We start from the raw sequence: 18,906 nt of genomic DNA, 5'->3' as shown, positions 1-18,906 counted from the left end.
CGAGGGGCTGGGTATGAGGGGCTGGGTGCGAGGGGCTGGGTATGAGGGGCTGGGTATGAGGGGCTGGGTATGAGGGGCTGGGTGCGAGGGGCTGGGTGCGAGTGGCTGGGTATGAGGGGCTGGGTGCGAGGGGCTGGGTGCGAGTGGCTGGGTATGAGGGGCTGGGTGCGAGGGGCTGGGTATGAGGGGCTGGGTGCCCGTGTCTGGGTATGAGGGACTAGGTACAAGTTGGGGAACCACCAAACCAGACTTGCTTACTTACATCTATTGGGCATTTTAATTTCGATCGGTCATGTGTGAAGTTGTTAAATTCTTGTTTCTCTCCAACTGGCTCCAACTGTAAATAAAACCCACAAGAAGATAAGGAATAAAAACGAGTTTGCATTATAAACGTTAGAAGTAAAAGAGAAGCATCCACTGATAGAAATATTTGACCGTTTTGTGATTTGCTTTGTAATAATTTCGCAGTTTTTACCAAAAACTGTGATTTCACTAAAGGGTAGGAGAAGCAGAAACGTGGAAGGATTCATCTCTGATCACTAAATGGTGGCATTGATTCTGATTCTAAATACAATTTTCTTGCATTTGAGTATATAACGTTGGCATGGAGTCAGACTTCCTCACGGGGAAATATGCTTAAAGAAGCATATGAATAGCACTGTGAACATTCTGAACACATGATACATAAAGCTTGGCCCCCTGCAGACGCACTTACTAGAATTCCCTCCTACTGTCTCTATATGTTCCCCTACCTACCAATTAGATTGTAAGCTCCTCGGAGCAGGGACTCCTCTTCCTTAATGTTACATTTATGTCTGAAGCACTTATTCCCATGACCTGTTATTTATATTATCTGTTATTTATTTGATTACCACATGTATTACTACTGTGAAGCGCTATGTACATTTATGGCGCTATATAAATAAAGACATACATACAATTGTGAGGTCTGACTCTGCTTCTTCTCGGAAAGGGTGGTGCATCCGTTGCATGGACTATATTTCTATGTAACGCAGTTTTAGCGCTGGATTATTCTCACGTACCATGTTATTCCAGAGAGCAATGGCCATCTCCGCATGACCTCTTTCATGAAAATGGAAGCAGTCCGCGGAGAAGAAATCCACATCGACCTCTCCGTTCTGAAGAAAGGAAACAGCAGATTTAATAATAATAATAACAACTTTACTTCATGTAGCACTTTTCTCCAATGGGACTCAAAGTGCGTAACAATTATAGTATAGTGCGGGTGAACTCATAATATAGGAGTTTCTTACAGACACAGTCCCTACCCAGATGAGCTTACAATCTAAGTTTTTGGTGCCTGAGACATAGGGAGATAAAGTGATTTGCCCAAGGTCACAGGGAACCAACACTAGTAACTGAACCAAGCTCCCAATTCAAACTCAAGTGGCACTATTTAGTCAGAGTCTTTACTCACTGAGACCCTCTTTCTCCTTGAAGTAACCTCCTGCCTATCTTACTCTGGCTTTTATTTCTTCGACCATAATCTCTTTATTTCTGTAGTTTCAGAAGCCTCATTAACATGGATTTAATCAATGCGACTGGTAAATGTACATCCTCCCAGAAGACTATTATAAGGAAGGCCACCTGTAGAAACCAGGTCCTCTCCAGAACTCACACCTCCTTCCAGAAGCTCAGGAAGACTGCTGTGATCGCAAATGGTAGCATACATTATCTCACCCAGCTTTAAAACTCCCAATTACTGTACCAATTTCCGCTGCCCGAGATGTCCGCAGGAAGGACATATACTTTTATTTTGTCCATCTTCCTACTAGTTTTCATAACGTTAACAAAATAAGCCAGAACACAGCTAGGTAAAATATACAAATGACACGGTTTAGATGACGGTAACAGGTCTCGGCGATCTGACAAGTCAACAGAGATTTCCTCTTAAACTTGAACGTGACTTACGCTATTCACTGGTACAACGGTGTTTTGGAAAAATGGCTGCGTCACTACAGCAAAGTCCTCGCGCTCCTGGTATTTCTCCTTCGCACCCAAGGCAGCAACGTGTGTCTGTGAGGGACATAATGAAGGGTTAGTACAATGTCACACTACAACACTCTGTGTTTGTTGTGTAAATAGTTATATTCTGTATGGATCAGATGCAGACTTAGACTCCTCCACCATTCATACGTTTAACGGTTACCCAAAAAAAGCCTAAAGAAACCCTATGAAACATACAGACTTTCTTACACCTCTTCCAGTCCCCACCATGACACCTGTCATCCATTGCCTACAACGAGAAGCCATAGAACAAGCCATGTCTTCGTCTCATCAACACAGCTCTTAAACCCCTTCTTCATTTTAGATTGCCAGCTCTGTGGAGCAGTGGCTTCTCTCCCGGTTGTACCAGTTTGTGCTAATGTCATATTTGTGCACGTATTGCTATATTATCCGTCTCACTCACGGTCCTGCGCTGCAGAACATGCCGTCACCGTACGAATAAAGGATAATGAGACCAGTGAGGCTTCTTGTGGAAGAGGGGGCTGGTTCAGCGGGTTTAGGTGGCATCCCAGCTGGGCAGTGGGAGTTTATTGCTTCTTCCCCCCATACCAATGATGTAAATGACAATGATAAATACCCATCGGTCTCTGTAAAAGAACACCGACATCCAAGATAGACATCCTGTCATCTTTTCACATTATGAAGGTGGATATTTTCCATTTCTATGGTTTAAAACGGCGGTTTTGAACCCTTTCAGACAAAAATATTTCCAAATTCAAGGAATCCCAGCCAAACTGTCCTTTGCACCTAAAATATTATTGCTCTAGATCAGTAGTGGGCAACATGATCTATTCAAGCTCTGCATGTGCGACCCTCAAAAGGGCTTATGCTGCCTCTCCCCAGTGCAGAGGCAGCAGGAACGCTTCCAGCCGCGGGTAGAAGATTGTCTGCTCTCCCACTGGTCAGCAGTGTAATGGTGGCCCGCTGATGAATACTGCCCCTCCCCTTCTTTCGCTGGTTACCAGTAATTAGCACAAGAAAGGAGCGGGACAGTACATTATTTATCAGCGCGCTGTTATTAAACAGCGGAAGGAGCGTGGAGAAGCTACGGTCTGTGGCAGCAACATCTCTGCTCCTTTGCACTGGGGAGAGGTAGAGAGTGGGCTGCTGGGGTGGGCAGTGGTTGGGGGTTGTGGACGGAGGACCCGCGGGCCTCCAGTTGCCCACCATTGCACTACATTAGGGGTGGCCAACTCTGGTCCTCAAGGGCCACCAACAGATCAGGTTTTCAGGATATCCCTGCTTCAGCACAGGTGGCTCAGTCTTCAGCCACCTGTGCTGAAGCAGGGGTATCCTGAAAACCCGATCTGCTGGTGGCCCACGAGGACTGGAGTTGGCCACTCCTGCTCTCCATGGTCATTAATATATTTTCTACATTATATAACACGTTACCATCTAAAATATTTCTACATCTTTTGAAGATAATTGAATCAAACAACTGTGTTCCTACATTAAATAGAAGAGTGATAATGACTTGAAATGAAGACATTGTAACCTCTCATGGACCTGGAACGCTCCACTGAACGCACACAGAACCAGCGATACAAAGCTGCACTGGGTCTCATTATCTGAAGGAGCTACAGTACGAGCGCACGGGGGTTATTTACCGAAGGCTCCCGGCGGCAAAACTGGGGCAAATCCAGTGCCAAAAACAGCACCATATTTATCAAGGACAAATATTCCATTAAAAGCAACTGGAGATTTTCCTTAGGTCAATCTGGCACTGTTTTTTTGCCCTTGTTTGGCCCCAGTTATGTAAATAACCCCCTGTGTTTTTATCATCTGCCGCTCCCATTGCTGATTCTATTGCAATGTCCCTTTGATGATGCCACTGTTACGTCATTGCAAACTTGCTCACTATATGTCATTTTGTGAGATTAAAATATGGGGAATGAACATTTTAGCTGTAATTCCCTGGGAATACTGCTGAGACCATGAAGGCGACAGTGGGAAGGAAGAGGAACAAAGGCCCTTATTTCAATGTGATGTGATTGGGCTTCTCAATGCCTGGGAAGGCTCCTCTATGCCCGAGAAGGCTCCTCTATGCCAGGGAAAGCTTCTCTATGCCCCGGGAAGGCTTCTCTATGCCCCGGGAAGGCTTCTCTATGCCACGGGAAGGCTTCTCTATGCCACGGGAAGGCTTCTCTATGCCCCGGGAAGGCTTCTCTATGCCCCGGGAAGGCTTCTCTATGCCCGGGAAGGCTTCTCTATGCCCCGGGAAGTCTTCTCTATGCCCGGGAAGTCTTCTCTATGCCCGGGAAGGCTTCTCTATGCCCCGGGAAGGCTTCTCTATGCCTGGGAAGGCTTCTCTATGCCAGGGAAGTCTTTGAGCCCCATTGAAATGAATGCAACTCAGTTGGCTTCCCCGACAAGGAAACTTACTATAAATAGGGGCTTACATCTCTTCAAACAGAATGTACATTACGGCATGACAATGAAAGGCATCCACTCCTTACCTGCAAGTTTCGGTTTAACTGTTTGACTTCATTCAACTCAGGCGACGCTTCTCGTGGGTTTATAATGCATGGGCACAGGTTGCTACAGAGAAAGGAGACCCCAACAACTTTTAGGGCAACTCTTTTTTTTTTCTGACTTCATAGAAATACAGATGCAGCGGCCATCATTTTAACAAATCCCAAATCCTTTTTCGTGTGCTCTGCTGTATTCCACACGGTATTCACGCCTCATTCCCGCCGCCCTCACACCGCCAAGTTTACCCGCGGTTTACCGCTGTTGATCTGATTTAATTGAATGGTTTCGGATTTCTTTGGGTGCAATTCTTCGTGTATCCGCCAGGTGGCAGAAATTAATGAATTGTAATGTGTACAGTTCTGTCTATGCTAGTGTGTCAATTTGCAGGTGTTTAAAACCAGATAAAAACCAAGTCTACCACAGTGGTCCATTGTGATTCGACCTTGAAGACATTATCAAATTTAAGCGCTTCATAATAAAAACTTAGAAAACTCAAAGCTGTGTGCTTTTTTTCTACATTCCTATAGTATCCTTGCACAATTGCTGACTGGACTGTACACCATGTGTACACCGTACATGTATAAAAAAACCTGACTGTAGTTATGCATTTTTAATATTTTCTGCAATTAATCCTGCAGCAGATAACATGGAGACTGTAGCCAAAATGTATGAATATTTCATTTCGAACTACGATTTAAATTTTTTTTCACGCATGCGCCTAAATGGGATGACGCATATGCGTTTCAGAGTGAACCCAGGTGATTTGAATAGGCGCTAAAATCCCCCCAAATAGCAGGTGCAAATTACAACACACAAAAACAAGTAGAAATAATGATGTGTAACCCAAAAAAATACTTCTCAACCTTCCAAGGAATATGCAAAGATTCCCTACAGAAGCAGTCTTGGTTTGGGGTGGGAAGGGAGCGATGAAATCAGGAACACACCATAAAAATAAAGAAAATGAAAACAATAATAGTGCAGTATATCAATACAGTTGGAACTTAGTAGATGTCTTGGCTCTATAGGAATTCCTACTTACAACAAGTGTAATAAAAACTGGCAGTGGTCTGACTCAGTCAGTGTTGGAGAAGTTAGATCTCACACATGATGATAGATTCTGGCTCAGGAAAATTTCAGAACAAAATTCTTGCAGATGTCATTTGCTCAGATCCAGATGAGATGGGGCGTATATGAAATATAAGCTTGAGAAAGTCAGTCTGCTGCAGCTGCCCACGAAGTGAAGATGACCGAGCTCCACTGCTGATCCATTGCTGTCCGTCGCAATCGCCTTCAACCGGATGTCGTCACCCGTTCATCGGAAGTGATGTCAGACGCCATCCATCGGCGGTGAGGTTGGAGTTGCGGGAGGACGGGAGTAATCTTCACCATCTAGGATCAGCTTTTCAACTGTCTCACGAAACCGTTATGTGTACAAGTCATTGTACTTATTGTAAGTACATTTCCTATTCTATTTCTTTGCAATAAAAGTGTCTTTGCAATCTAGACCATTGGTCCGTTTTTTTATATTTCATATACGCCCCATCTCATCTGGATCTGAGCAAATGACATCTGCAAGAATTTTGTTCTGAAATTTTCCTGAGCCAGAATCTATCATCATGTGTGAGATCTAACTTCTCCAACACTGACTGAGTAAGACCACTGCCAGTTTTTATTACACTTGTTGTAAGTAGGAATTCCTATAGAGCCAAGACATCTACTAAGTTCCAACTGTATTGATATACTGCACTATTATTGTTTTCATTTTCTTTATTTTTATGGTGTGTTCCTGATTTCATCGCTCCCTTCCCACCCCGAACCAAGACTGCATATGCGTTTCAACAAGGTTCCAATGAGACATACATGCATGCGCCTAAATGTGATGACACGCATATGTGTTTCAACAAGGTTCCAATGAGACATACACGCATACGCATAAAATAAAAACAGTATGAAAAGAAGAGCAAGCCTACAGTAGCAAAAGTTGAAAGTATTGATTAATACATATAGAATAAAAGATATACATTTTTATTTTTGGGGTTTCTTAGCAGAGACATACTGTACACATGAGCGAAAAAAATATTTAACATTCGGAAGAAGAAGCGACGTTGTATTTTTGTATTACTCCTTTTCCCTTTATTATCCTGTACAAATACAACACTTAATTCGTACAAAATACTTCTTTCCCATGTACACCATACATTATGAACTCATAAAGTTAATCTACAGATTACAATTACACACTTGCAGAACTGTACGGCAATAAAAGACAGGTTGAATTGCTATTAGACTCGCGATCGCCCACTTGAGTTTCTCGACGGTATTGCAGACCGTGCTAAAATGCAATTTTCTGAATCCGATACAAACCCGAGTCGACACGCGTCTTAGCGCGGTACGGTTGGAAGAAATCGCGCGCCATCACATGGGTATTCCGAGGTATACACCGCGTGATTTGCTAAAATAATGGCCCCTGCATCTGTAGTAGAACAGGAATTTATCAAATCTGTGACGGAGGGTTAGTTTAGGTACAGAAAGCAGCAAAATTATCAACTGTACAGTAGAGACAGGGATATTTTTTCGGCGGATCCGAATTAGCCGGTTCCTTTGGTCCGCGGATTTCAGCGAATCAGTCTAAAAAATGGCGATTTGCCTCTTGTGGAATTAAATTATTATTATTTTTTTTCAAAATTAATTAATAATTTAATTTTTAACACCGATAATCCATCGGCGGATTCTGCAATCTGTGGATTAGATTCTTAAAATCCATCAGCGGATTACGGAATCTGCTGATGGATTGTTAAAATCTACCAGCGGATTGTATCCAATGGCGGTTTTGGATGAATTGGCGCGGATTGAAACTAGAACAATCCGTTGGTGGATTTTACACCGCGGAACGGATTCTGAATGGTAAATTTGGAAAAATCCGGGAAACGGATTTGGACCGGTTCTCCTACCTCAGTTGCATTGATACATTAGATACAGATGAGTGTTACCTTATGGTAAAAGTCATGTTCACATTTTGATGTCAATACTCACGGTTTTAAAAGAATGCAGCCAAGAGACTCCGATGTTACCTGGCGAAGACCTTCGATCTCCATAACTTCCACCAGATTCACAAAGGCGCGTGGGATCTAGAGACACTACAGTAGTTACACACCGAGGAGTAGGTACTGACAGAAATAAGCAGTGCCCTGGTTTGCTCAAATGTAAATAATTCATGGAAACACAGACGGTTTGGTAGAGCGCTGTGTGTCGATTTGCAAGGCAAAAAACATGCCACCTTGATTTGTTTAAATGCAAATATGTGAGAACCGTGTCCATTTTTGTAAACAAATCAGCTATGTTTTCAATGAGGGTCAAAGTGCTCTCTGAGTAAGATATAAGCAGTTTTTTTGCCACTTTTTCAACAGTCATAATTGTCCAAAATGATCAGCAAACACAAATTTGCTCATATATTTGAGACAACTTAAAAATAAACGACGTGTGTGTGTGTATATATATATATATATATATATACGTACACACACACACACACACACACACACACACACACACACACACACACACACACACACACACACACACACACACACACACACACAACTATTCCCTAATATGATTGATTATCTAATATATTTGACAATGACAAATCAGGGTTGGAAAAAAAAGGCCCACAACTTTTCTTCTTCACTGTATTATATTTATATAGTATTGTACAAAGTAGAAGGATGAAGACACAATGACTGCCATGACGTTTAAAACGTCTTGGTTTGGAGTTGATATGTTTTGGTTCCCATGGAAAATTGCCATCTCTTCCCAGTTAGAGTGTATGGAGCACGGGATAGAAAATGGATGTTATCAAAAAATGTGATTATTGAAAGGCGCCTGCAATCATTGCCGTCTCTCTGTTCTCTACGTTGGTCAGTAGTTAACTCTTATGAAGTCCTTTCAGTGTAGCGTGTTCCTCTTAAGGAAGATGAAATTAGAGATGGCGTTAGGCACAAGCAATCGGCATAGGTCCCAAAGAGACTCATTGGGTCCCACACCCATCGTGAGGCATCAAGGTCAGAAATATTCTAATAATGCCATTTACTTTGGGTCAGAACCCTCACTCCGTTGGGCTCCTTATTTTTGACTTTAATATTTAAAATAATAGGGCTGCCATGAGAGGAAAAGGGTGATAGTTAACAGTCAGCCCTGAACCAAGCAAGAACCTAAACTAATATACCAATTGCTGTGGACATTAAGTGTGTGTGAGAAGATGGGTGAGGTACATTGAGTAGTGACATGTGATGTGAATAGAGGATTCTTGCTTTGGGCCCCAATTGAATAATGCGGCTTTAAAACACCGGGCTCATTTCCTCCACCGGGTACACAAAAAGTGGTTAAGCGGGTAGCTTTTTTAAAGCTTAATTGAACATTTGGTCACAGCCATTTTGCCGCGACCAAGGTTCCGCTGGCGTTTCACCGCCATGGGTCCCTTCACTGCTGCCGCTCAGCCAAAGCCTGTTTTTCAATAAGGTAAGTTAATTTAAGGGGTTTTAGTGGTTAGGGTAGGGGGTTTTAGGGTAAGAGATTAGGCTTTTAGGGTAGGGAATTAGGGTAAGGGAATTAGGGTAAGGGTTTTAGGTTAAGAGGTTAGGTATTTAGGGTAGGGAATTAGGGTAAGGGGTTTTAGGGTAAGATGTTACTGTAGGTTTTTAGGGTAGGGAATAAGAGTAAGCGGTTTTAGGATAAGGGATTTTAGGGTAAGAGGTTAGGTATTTAGGGTAGGGAATTAGGGTAAGGGGTTTTAGTGTAAGATGTTACTGTAGGTTTTTAGGGTAGGGAATAAGAGTAAGCGGTTTTAGGGTAAGGGATTTTAGGGTAAGAGGTTAGGTATTTAGGGTAGGGAATTAGGGTAAGGGGTTTTAGGGTAAGAGGTTAGGTATTTAGGGTAGGAAATTAGGGTAAGGGGTTTTAGGGTAAGGGGTTTTAGGGTAAGTGGTTAGGTATTTAGGGTAGGGAATTAGGGTAAGGGGTTTTAGGGTAAGAAGTTACTGTAGGTTTTTAGGGTAGGGAATAAGGGTAAGGGGTTTTAGGGTAAGGGGTTTTAGGGTAAGAGGTTAGGTATTTAGGGTAGGAAATTAGGGTAAGGGGTTTTAGTGTAAGATGTTACTGTAGGTTTTTAGGGTAGGGAATAAGAGTAAGTGGTTTTAGGGTAAGGGATTTTAGGGTAAGAGGTTAGGTATTTAGGGTAGGGAATTAGGGTAAGGGGTTTTAGTGTAAGATGTTACTGTAGGTTTTTAGGGTAGGGAATAAGGGTAAGGGGTTTTAGGGTAAGAGGTTAGGTATTTAGGGTAGGGAATTAGGGCAAGGGGTTTTAGTGTAAGATGTTACTGTAGGTTTTTAGGGTAGGGAATAAGAGTAAGCGGTTTTAGGGTAAGGGGTTTTAGGGTAAGGGGTTGCGTTATTATTAGGGGTTAAGATTCTTTTTTTAGGGAAAGGGTGAAGGAGTTAAGGTTTTCAGGGTAGGGGGTAGTGTTAGCATTAGGGGTTAAGATGAAGGGTTTTTAGGGTAAGGGTGAAGGTTAGGGCATTACCCTAGCGGCAAAACGGCCGGCGGAGACATGTCCCTGCAGCGAGAGGAGTGGCAGCTAAACGTCGGCAGGGACATGCTAGCGGCAAAACGGCCGAGACCAAATGTCCTTGACGGTCTCTTAAAGAGCATCTTGAAATGGGCCACCTGCCTTCTCCCGGATTACGAACAAGATCATTTCTGCGCCTCGGTCACGCCAAAGCACGCAGGACACACGCGGAGCGCCACCCACAGGGGGACCGTTTGGCCATTCACAAATCTGATCAATAAGATAGTATTCCTAAAAATAGCTGTTACTTTGTCCTGAAGATGGTCCTTCCCCAAAGGGAAGTACGTTAAAGGGGTTTGAGAGTCTTACCTCCTCGTACAGTATATCCAGAGCGCTTTCAATGTGCTTTATGTGATTCTTCAGCGAGTATCGGTCCTGAAAGAGGAAAAGCCGGTTATTTCACTTCGTGACGTTTCCCTATTACTATCATTAATTCTCCCCAGAGCAAGAATCATATTTCTTTAATCATGTACAGGCATACCCCGGTTTAAGGACACTCACTTTAAGTACACTCGCGAGTAAGGACATATCGCCCAATAGGCAAACGGCAGCTCGCGCATGCGCCTGTCAGCACGTCCTGAACAGCAATACCAGCTCCCTATCTGTACCGAAGCTGTGCGCAAGCGGGGAGACTATAGAGCCTGTTACACATGTGTTATTTACATCAGTTATGCACGTATATGACGATTGCAGTACAGAACATGCATCGATAAGTGGGAAAAGGGAGTGCTTCACTTTAAGTACATTTTCGCTTTACATACATGCTCCGGTCCCATTGCGTACGTTAATGCGGGGTATGCCTGTGTTACATAGTTACATACATGCTCCGGTCCCATTGCGTACGTTAATGCGGGGTATGCCTGCGTTACATAGTTACATACACGCTCCGGTCCCATTGCGTACGTTAATGCGGGGTATGCCTGTGTTACATAGTTACATACACGCTCCGGTCCCATTGCGTACGTTAATGCGGGGTGTGCCTGTGTTACATAGTTACATACATGCTCCGGTCCCATTGCGTACGTTAATGCGGGGTATGCCTGTAGTCTAATTTTAATCATTCTATTTGCATCACAGCATTCCTCTATTTTACTAAATGCAAATAGCAGCAACACTGTCATACCGGCTCACTAATGACAAGGCCACCAGGTGACCATGATCTAGCCCTGGTTTTGTAGCCCCATTTGATGAATGAGGAATATTTTCGGGTCTTCATAATCAGTATCCAGCGCTTGGGAATGAAGCATTGGTTCGGTTGGAGCATGACACGTGAGCAGAGATACACTGTCGTTTGGAAACTAAAACATGTTCATTGCAGAACACAACATTTACACATCAGCTTACACACACCTCTATACGTTGAGCAAACATTTTTAGACACTAAATAACTGCACATTAAAGGGACACTGGGCCCGTGGAAAACAGGACATTGCTAAATAGTTTGCATACAAGATAAAACACCGTTTTTAACATTTATATATACAGATGCAGCGGCCGTTATCCGACCATTTCTCGGGTTGAAACACGCACTATACCGCGTGGTGGTCCTAGATGGTCCGCTGCAGAATAAATGGCCCATCGGATTAACACAGCAGGGGTCCCTCTTGTGTTAATCCTACCGGGTAGTACCTGTCTGTAAGAGACGCGCAGTAAGAGATAGGCTGAATCAGTCACTCTACCAGCGCGCCTCTAACAGGAGATCGCAGGGGTTTTATTTAATTTTAATACTACAGTATTGTAGCAGGGGGTCTCCGGAGCTGAACCGCATTGATTTCAGTTCCGGGGACCACCTGCTTCCCGAGTTACAGGACCCGTTATGGGGTGCCGGTATCCCCACCATGTTACAGTCCTGTGGGTCACGCGCGCAGGTCGAGTGATTGATTCAGCCTAACTCTTACTGTGCGTCTCTTCCAGGCTGGGACCCCTGCTGTGTTAATCTGATGGGCCATTAATCTGTTGCGGCAAATCTAGAGAGGATCTCGGGGAGATGTCGAAATACAATTAGAGAAAAGGTCAGATAACAGCTGCTGCCTCTGTACATTAAATACAAACTTATTTTTTGCGAGTTTTATTGACAATATCCTACCAGAGAAACTTCTCTTCGTGATATTTACATACCCTATTTTGGCAGTACTGGCACAAGTCGTTGCCTCCAATGAAGATTGTAATTATCTTCCAGTCTTCCTTAAAATTGATGGCCTGATTGAATATAAAACAGAACAATGAGATCTGGTCAAACAGGAAGGAGGTAGATCAATCATAAAGTTGGTGAAATTCTGCAGAGAAAAACAACTGCTCCAAATAACATTTCCCATTGGAATCAGTAGGATCTTTTCTTTGATACACTGGCGACACACTTTATTCGAGCTCGGCTAGTCCCACGAATTCGGGTATACCCGGGTGTATTGAGGTTTGTGACTGTTTTCTGCCCGAGTGCATTGGGTTATTTTCCAGGCAGGGATTGAAGCATTTTATTCCCGCTGGCTGCAATACTGCACAGTATATATATATATACTGCATTACAATTCATGAATTTATGCCATCTGGTAGACACGCGAAGCATTGCAGCCTATTAAATCCTAATCATTATCATTTAACAGATCAGCCGCCCGTCAGCCAGGCATGAACCCAGGCTGGGAAGGCAAACGCAATGGGGCTTGTCAGAGGTGAGGAGCGGCGCATTCCAGGTATCTGCCAGGTACATACTGGGTATTTGCTCGAATAAAGTGTGTCGGTGCAGTACATCTGGGGCGATGTGTCTCCCAACATTTTCATTATACATTGCTACTTCTTTTCTGGGGAAAGTATCTCTGACAACGTATTTCTGCCATACCCGATGAAGAACTCTGAGAGGTTCAAAAGCTGGTCACATATCAACTACATGTTGGTCCAATTATAGGTATATGAGGCTCCTGAAAAGGTTGGGAGACTTTGTAATAACACGGTACAGGCCTTACTCACCTGGCTTTCCTTCATCTTATTCACCAGTGTGCGCGCCTGGGACGCCATGTTTCTAAACATAGAAAGAAAACGATAGTGAATTGGATAACCAGGATATATGTATAGGGGGCTGCTGTCGGATTCTTAAAACCTATGAAAATGAATCTAAAATTCCCAAGTTACTTACTTATCAGTTAGAGTCAACAATTCTATATATGGTCAGATGTGATTTACTTATAGGGCTGAAGGAGCACCTCCGGGAATCAAGGCGCTCACTCTGAAAAGAACACAGTGTCGGCTTCTTGTCTGAGCAAGTCACTTTATCTCCCTGTGTCTCAGGCAACCAAAAATATAGATTGTGAGCTCTACAGAGGCAGGGGCCTGTGCCTGCAAACATTCTGTATACAGCACTGCATACCGGCTCAGCGCTATACAGGAAAAAATGATAATTAAATAGAATGCAAAGACCTGGAAGGTCCCCATCATACCCAACAATTGTACAAACTCTGCCTTCCCCTGGCCACTCCTAGAGGTCTAGGGGGGTCATTTAGCAAAGTCTCCTGTCTGCAGGTGAAAGCTGATGCAAGATTAAAGCACCAGAGTTATCAAAGAAGAAAATCCTATATTTTGTTGTTGTTTTGTCCTAGTTTTGCAGCCTGGGGACTGATAAATAGCCCCCCCCCCACTAGGAGTCTGTAGGGTCTGTGGGGGTTATTTACTAAAGTCTACCAGGTGCAAACTTGGGGCAAAACCAGTGCACAGGAATTGCACCAGATTTAGCAAAGGAAAAAACCATCACATTTAAATCACTTATTGTTTTTGTAGTCAGGAGACTTTAGTAAAGAAAAGCATACTGTAAGTATCAATTCAAAAGTTGTTCAATTGAGGGGCAACAAACTGCACCATATGTAGCAAAGCAAAGCAATGTTATTTTTTTAATTGATACAGCTGAACCCCATTATAACGCGGTGTTTGGGGTCCACATAATGTGATCGCATTATAAGCGGATCGTGGAATAACATTTTTTGCCCGCGATCAGGGGTTCCATGTCCGCCGGAGGGGGAGAGCTGAGATAACTCTCCCGGATGTCCCAGCGGCACCCCCATGCAGGACTTACTCGGATCAGCTGCGCGGTGTGCTGGGGATCCGACAACACGGACATGGGGTCTGCCATTGTAGAGGCACTATATGCAAGAGGGGGGGGATTAGACTGAGGGGAAACTGTTTACAAGTGGGGGGGGGGGGCTGGATAAGCTTCTTGCAGCAGGGAGCACTATAGGGAGGCGGTGAAGTCCCGGTGTCAACCAGCAACAGCAGCACGCTCCACTCTAGCCGGCTCTACTTCCTGGAGTCCGACCCCCAACATCCACCAGATGTCGCATAGCCTGCTAGACACATCACCAGAGCGCAATGCACCACCCACGTGACCGGACAAAAGCGCGCTTCCCTGAGCAGCTGTATACAGTAGTATACAGGTATTTGTATTATGGTATAATAAATGTACTTATGTGTGTGACTGTGTAATTTATTGGGAGCCACGCTCACACCGCGTTATAAGCGGATCCACGTTGTATCTGATCGCGCTATTGCGGGGTTAAGCTGTACATTTATTTTCTACAGTTTTGTAGCTGAGAGACTGCTACATAAACCCCCATACACCTCTGAGAGATGTGTTTATTATATCCGTCCTTAGACGTGTCACACAGAGACCCAACACAGGGCCATGTCCAAATGTGGGGTTTGCAGTGAATATGCAGGGATAATAAATGTTTTTGGGGTTTTTGCTAGGATTTAAAGTGTCTGCCATTTCCTCTGAAATCATTAATGTTATTGAGGCTTACGGTGCCCATGTATCAAGACACATGTAGTACAGTTCTGGGGCCAAACCCTGCACCAATTGAGCATGTGTATCAAGGCAAAAGTGGTCCAATTTTAGGGCAAAGTTGTGCAATTTATGTTGCCTCAAATATATCAAGGAATAAAATCATATTGATTTCAATGGGATATTTTACTCTGATACATATCATTTCATTGTTTCCCTCGCCACATGATACATATGTCCCCATATCTGCTGTATCAAAGAAAAGAATCCCATTGAAATCAATAGGCTGTTTTTCTTTGATACATCTTGAGCAATTGTTCTGTCCCAGAATACCAGGTATCACGTTTGCCTTGCTTGTGTTTAAATGATTAATATATTATTTATTAGGAATATAAGAAAAATCGAATTTGTTTTAATTATTTGACCTTGGGTAAGTCACTTCATCTCCCTGTGCCTCAGGCCCCAAAAACATAGATTGTAACCTCACCTGGGCAGGGACTGTGTCTGTAACATTCCTATGTGCTGCGCACCGCGCGCTGTACTGTAAGTGTGAAGTGATTTGAGTCCCATTGGGAGAAAGGCGTTATATGAAATAAAGTTATTATGATTATTATTAGTATTGAGACATCCAGGAAAACTTGGACTTTAACTGCTTCAGCTGACTGCTGAATCCTCAGCAAGGGTAGTATCAGCAAATATTCCCTGAGAAGTAAATGACTTTCATGTGTGTATCACACACTGATGTTAATGAGCAATTTGTGCATGTTAATGTGAGAAAACAGAGCGGTATCAAATATATGGCCAAGTCAATGTTATCAGGCCTTCCAGGTTAGGATTGCTATGTACACACGACTACAATACATCTATTAAACATTCTTTTGTTAGCTTACTACAGCGCATCTGAACCCACAATGTAACAATCCACTCTTCACAGCGACTACACATTTGTTTCCCAACAAAACTTGTTATTACCAGGTTTCCCTTTTTAGAGATTTCCTTATATCATGAGTTTTAAACCTGTATTTTATCGAAGCTTTTTATAGGGGGGAGAGTGGGAGGGGTTGGGAACAAAAAAAACAGAGGGGGTGTCGGGAGGGAAGTTTCTCACACAATATTTACAGAACTTCAGCATTTACATGATTCTGGCACAGTTTATCCAGCCGGAGGGCCTCTCGAGATGGGAGGGTTATCAAACATAATCCCTAGATAGTTATGGCGCAAGGGGCGTAGTTAACTCATTTATCCATCATGCTTGGTCCTCAGCACCTGTCCATTGTTTATTATCTTTTTATTGGGTAAAGGAAGGATGAAACGAGCATTTATAGAGTAAATGAAGGGGGAAAAGGGGGGAAAAAAAGGAATAATAATAAAATATCTTGGTTTACCCAACAAATGCGTCTCCTGTATCTTATTACTTACTCTGCCTTTGCTCCGCCAACTGCTACATTGAATTCTGCTGTTGCTTTGCCAACACCAGTGGAGAAACCCCGTACGGTAGGATTGAACTTCTTCAAAATATCTTGAAACAAAAATGAGAACATATATATATATATATATACATGTGAGTGGTCCATCTTCAGCCCAATAAAGGCAATCCAGTACTTGTTTATAGTTCAAATTGTTGACGTATGCTGCTGGTTGTGAAACAGCGAGCAGGTAGTAGAATGATCCAACTGTGTGATATTTTGTCACCGCATATAACAGATTACCACAATACACATAGAAAAGTACACAATAGCATGTGATGGCACATAAGTAAGGGTCCCATCTGTATAACACAGGGGGGCTCAACTTCAGTCCTCAAGCCCCTCCCCCCCAACAGGTCAGGTTTTCAGGATATCCCAGCTTCAGCACAGGTGAACCTCTTGATTGAGCCAGCTGTGCTGAAGCAGGGATATCCTGAAAACCTTGCTGTTGGGGGGTCTTGAGGACTGGAGTTGAGCACCCCTGGTATAACACAACATACAAAAGAATGATAAAACTGTCCAGTTCCCTAATGCAGGGGTGCGCAAACTTTTCAGTTCGCGCCCATCCCCCTGTCTATGCTCCCCCTTGGCTGCTCCCCCCCTCCTTACCTGCTCTCGGGCTCCACGTGTCATGACATCATGTGTCGCATTGCCATTTGAACGCACAGCATCATTTGACGCTATGTTGTCATGGTGATGCGTCACTGAAGAGCCGGTCAGAGCAGATAAGGGAAGTTGCTGAGGCCTCACGCGATCCCCCAGCATTTCATTCACATGCCTGGGGGGGGGGGGAAGTGCGCGGGGTCTCTGCAACCGCAGCGCCCCCCCCGTAGAAAATCCCGCGCCCCCCAGTGTGCGCACCCCTTCCCTATTGGAACATGATTAGTGGGAAAAAGTCAGGCATTAATTCCTGTATATCTAAATCAGTACAGATTGAATAAAAACAACTTAAATTACCAATCTGTAAAACGCTAAGTACATGGTTGGTGGCATATAAATAAAAATACAATATAATTCTGCCGACATAATCCAATATTGTCATGAGACTAGTTCAGTCCTTCATATCCAAGACATTTCTCCTACAACTGCAGCATTGCTGAGGTTGAGAATGCACTGGGATTCAAGTAAGAGGACAGGGACTGGATGGACATGCTATGATGACACAGAGTGTGGCTGGCAACGTATTCATTCCAAACCTGCTTGTTATCTCAAGAGGACCTCAATTATAGAAGACCAGTAGGAGAGACCTAAGGGCCATCATTAAACTAGCATGTGCTGTATATTCTGGGGGTTTCTTGCTGTTTAAAAGCAAGCTTTTGGGCACAAATGTAAGGCATCAATCATATCTTGAATTAGAATCAGAGACCAAATGTTACTAAGCAATGCTATGCCATGTTAGTAGCATAAACAGAGAGGTGCTAATTAGAGATGTGCAAGTTTTTGGGCAGTTTTGGATCCGCAGGGGATCGTCCAGTTCCTTTGGTCCGCGGATTTCAGCGGATCAATCTGAAAAAGGGCGATTTTTTTTCCGTTTTGCAGATTCTTTATTATTATTACCGATACACTCCGCGGATTCCGAAACCCGTGGACCGATTTCTAGAATCCAACCCACGGATTCAGCAAACAGGTTGTACCCAGTGGCAGGTTTTCAATGGATCTGCACAGATTGAAACCCGCCCCAAATCCGTCTGTATAAGTAATGCCGCTGTTTAGGTCACCTGGAGTATTATGGTGATTTCTGAAAATCAAGGCCCATATTTACTAAGCAGTCTTTTGCCAGAAGACATTTTCAGGCATGCTAGACACGTTACAGCCCATTGACTTGAATAGTCTGTACGGTGTTTGTCGTCGCTGGAAGCTTCCTTTTGACAGACAATTGCTAAATAAATATAGCCCCATTTCTCCAGAAGGACACAAGTGAATTAGAGATTGGCCAAAAAAAGGGGCTACTGAAATGGCACATTGTGCGCATCACAACACACCAGGAATGACTAAAGGACCTCGATATATATTCAGCTTTGAGGAAAGAACGGAGAGGGAGGATATGATTGAAATATATAAAGGGTTTCAACAAGGCAGCGGTGCGCAAAGTGGGGGGCGCGAGAATCTCTAGGGGGGGTGCGCGCCGGTAACAGAGGTCCTGTGCTCTTCCCCACGGCATTTAATTTAAATGCCGGAGAAGGTGTGAGGCCTCTGTTACTCTCTTACCTGGTCCCTGCCCGGTTCTTCTGTCTTCGTGGGGTCATGTGACGTCACGCGTCGCCATGGTAACGAGCATCAAATGACCCACGACATCATTTGACGCCGTGCCTTAGGAGAGGGGGGGGGGGGCGTGAACGCTGCGGCTCTCGGCAGGGGGGCCGCAGCTCGAGAAGTTTGCGCACCCCTGCAACAAGGTACAGCGGAGAAGTTTATGTGAGGTGAGGTCCAGGAGTACTTTCCCAGGGAATAAGTGGTGGATTTGGGAAATAGACTCCCAACCGAGGTGGTACGGGTTGATGCATTAAGGGAATAACAAAAAATGCTTGGGGAAGACGTAAGGCTATCCTGCTAT

At 43.9% G+C, this 18,906-nt stretch overlaps 1 protein-coding gene across 2 annotated transcripts in view; it reads right to left on the bottom strand.

Annotated features, from left to right (window-relative positions):
- Positions 1–18,906, bottom strand: part of PLB1 (phospholipase B1) — a 113,886-nt gene that overhangs the window by 2,394 nt on the left and 92,586 nt on the right. For both annotated transcript variants that reach the window (XM_075595412.1, XM_075595413.1), the window contains exons 48-56: positions 16,306–16,405; positions 13,086–13,137; positions 12,243–12,323; positions 10,434–10,499; positions 7,534–7,628; positions 4,485–4,566; positions 1,933–2,037; positions 1,044–1,139; positions 263–337 (exon numbers count right to left, since the gene is read on the bottom strand). In XM_075595412.1, coding sequence (XP_075451527.1) covers positions 263–337; positions 1,044–1,139; positions 1,933–2,037; positions 4,485–4,566; positions 7,534–7,628; positions 10,434–10,499; positions 12,243–12,323; positions 13,086–13,137; positions 16,306–16,405 — 752 coding nt within the window. The remainder of the gene's footprint in view (positions 1–262; positions 338–1,043; positions 1,140–1,932; positions 2,038–4,484; positions 4,567–7,533; positions 7,629–10,433; positions 10,500–12,242; positions 12,324–13,085; positions 13,138–16,305; positions 16,406–18,906) is intronic.

The sequence above is a fragment of the Ascaphus truei genome, chromosome 4 (assembly GCF_040206685.1).
Source record: "Ascaphus truei isolate aAscTru1 chromosome 4, aAscTru1.hap1, whole genome shotgun sequence".
In the NCBI taxonomy this organism is placed as follows: Eukaryota; Metazoa; Chordata; class Amphibia; order Anura; family Ascaphidae; genus Ascaphus; species Ascaphus truei.
Note: the sequence above shows the minus strand (reverse complement) of the source record. Positions and strands in the feature narration are given on the sequence as shown.